The sequence below is a fragment of the Synchiropus splendidus genome, chromosome 14, assembly GCF_027744825.2.
Source record: "Synchiropus splendidus isolate RoL2022-P1 chromosome 14, RoL_Sspl_1.0, whole genome shotgun sequence".
Taxonomy (NCBI): Eukaryota; Metazoa; Chordata; class Actinopteri; order Syngnathiformes; family Callionymidae; genus Synchiropus; species Synchiropus splendidus.
Genome location: NC_071347.1, coordinates 23,848,435 through 23,850,000, shown reverse-complemented (window position 1 = coordinate 23,850,000; position 1,566 = coordinate 23,848,435). Strand labels below are relative to the sequence as shown.

The following is a 1,566-nucleotide window of genomic DNA, read 5'->3' as shown; positions in this document are numbered from 1 at the left end:
CGGAGCAGCGATGGAGAGCCACGGCGCTGAAGGGACCTTGAAGCTGAGCAGCAGCAGCGACGCAGCGTCCGGAAACAAGAGCGACAACCCCTGTGGACACGGTCTGGAGCTGGAGAGGCGGCGCACCCTGCTGGAGAGCAGCCTCCACTGGCAGGACACGGACTCCCGCTGTGGTCCTGCTCCACAAGGTGTCTGATGGACCGGGTCCTGCCGGGCGGCGTCTTCATCAACGTCCTCGCCCCTCCCCCGACTGGGGGGACGGGAATGTTTCGGGTCTTGTGCTGGTTCTGCCCCCAGCGCACAGCCAGAGTCCCGACCTGCAGAGGCTGGTCTCGACAGGTCCGGTGCAGAGGGACCGGCGGGTCCAGGATGGAGGACAGAAACCAGCCCGGCCCAACTCAGGAACCTGCTGAGGCTCGGCGTCGTCGTCGGGCGAAGACGGCGGAGCGTGCTCAGTCGCAGCTCGGCCTCGGTGTTAGCAGCCAGCGCCGCGTGTCGAGCCTGAATGTCAAGACACGACGGACGATGGGCTGAATCACCGTGACGACCAGCAGGACTGGACTCCTGCCACTGGTTTGTTGATACTGGATTGATGTCGTCGTGAAGTGGTGAATGATTTGCATGACTCTTGAGTTCGTCGTCACGGATGTGGACAATAGAATCTCCATTCGGTCTGATGGGATGCCACACTTGTGTTTGGCCGCTGTTTCGCCGGGACTGAAGCGGACGGCGTGTGTTTGCCGTCCTCGCTGACATTTGTTGGTGATGGGCCGAGGCACCGCAGCGCGCGCTGCTCACCCACAGGTGTCGGCTGAACCCCGGCTTGTCCCCGAACTGGAGCGGCGCGACCTTCTGCGGCGGCGCTCTCGTGCCACGCTGACATTTGCGCGGCTGCAGTTGAAACATCGAGCAGAGCCACTCCAGCGTTGGAGGGCGAGTAAATGTCACGGCGAGAGAGAGGTGCGGGTGGTGGGAGGGGCTGAGAGGCCTCGCCACCTCCTCCCAGTTCAAACACGCGGAGCGGTGGCCACGGCAACACCACCAGCTCACAGAGGCGAGCTCATCAAACATCAGTTCAACTCCGGCGGAGGAATCGCCAGCGCAGCCAGAGAGCGGAGCCGCCTTCGGCCGGTGGCTGAAGAACAGTTTCTGAGGGGCAGAACTCGGGCGCAGCCGTCTTCAGTGAGAAGAGACGCCACGTCCTGGTGTGTGAGGAGGAGCTGAGAGCAGGAAGCCTGTGTCCAGACCAGGTCCTGAGACCCGGCTCCCTCCCGCCGGGCCTGTGTCTGTGCAGAGGCCAGTCAGTGTCCAGACCCCGGAGCGTGCTGCTTTAACAGCAGGAGACAAACAAGCAAGACGCGAGTCACGACGCTGGACAAGTCCCCATTCGCCAGTGGTCAGAGTCGCAGGACACGAGGAGCCGAGCGGGCGCGTGACGTGACGCCAGGTCTCTCTGCTGCAGCTCCTGCACTGGTGCCAGGCTCCTCTTGAGCAAGGCGCCATTGGGACGGAAACGACAGGTGGCGCTGCTCCAGCAAACACTGTCATGCAAAGCGGCGGGTCAAA

The 1,566-nt window shown here is 63.3% G+C and overlaps 1 protein-coding gene across 1 annotated transcript in view; it reads left to right on the top strand.

Moving 5' to 3' along the window:
• trhr2 (thyrotropin releasing hormone receptor 2) overlaps window positions 1–235 on the top strand; it is a 2,422-nt gene extending 2,187 nt beyond the window's left edge. The window contains exon 5 of the mRNA XM_053886130.1: window positions 1–235. This exon is cut by the window's left edge and continues 290 nt beyond it. Coding sequence (XP_053742105.1) covers window positions 1–196 — 196 coding nt within the window. The 3' untranslated portion in view covers window positions 197–235.
• Window positions 236–1,566: the final 1,331 nt, after the last annotated feature.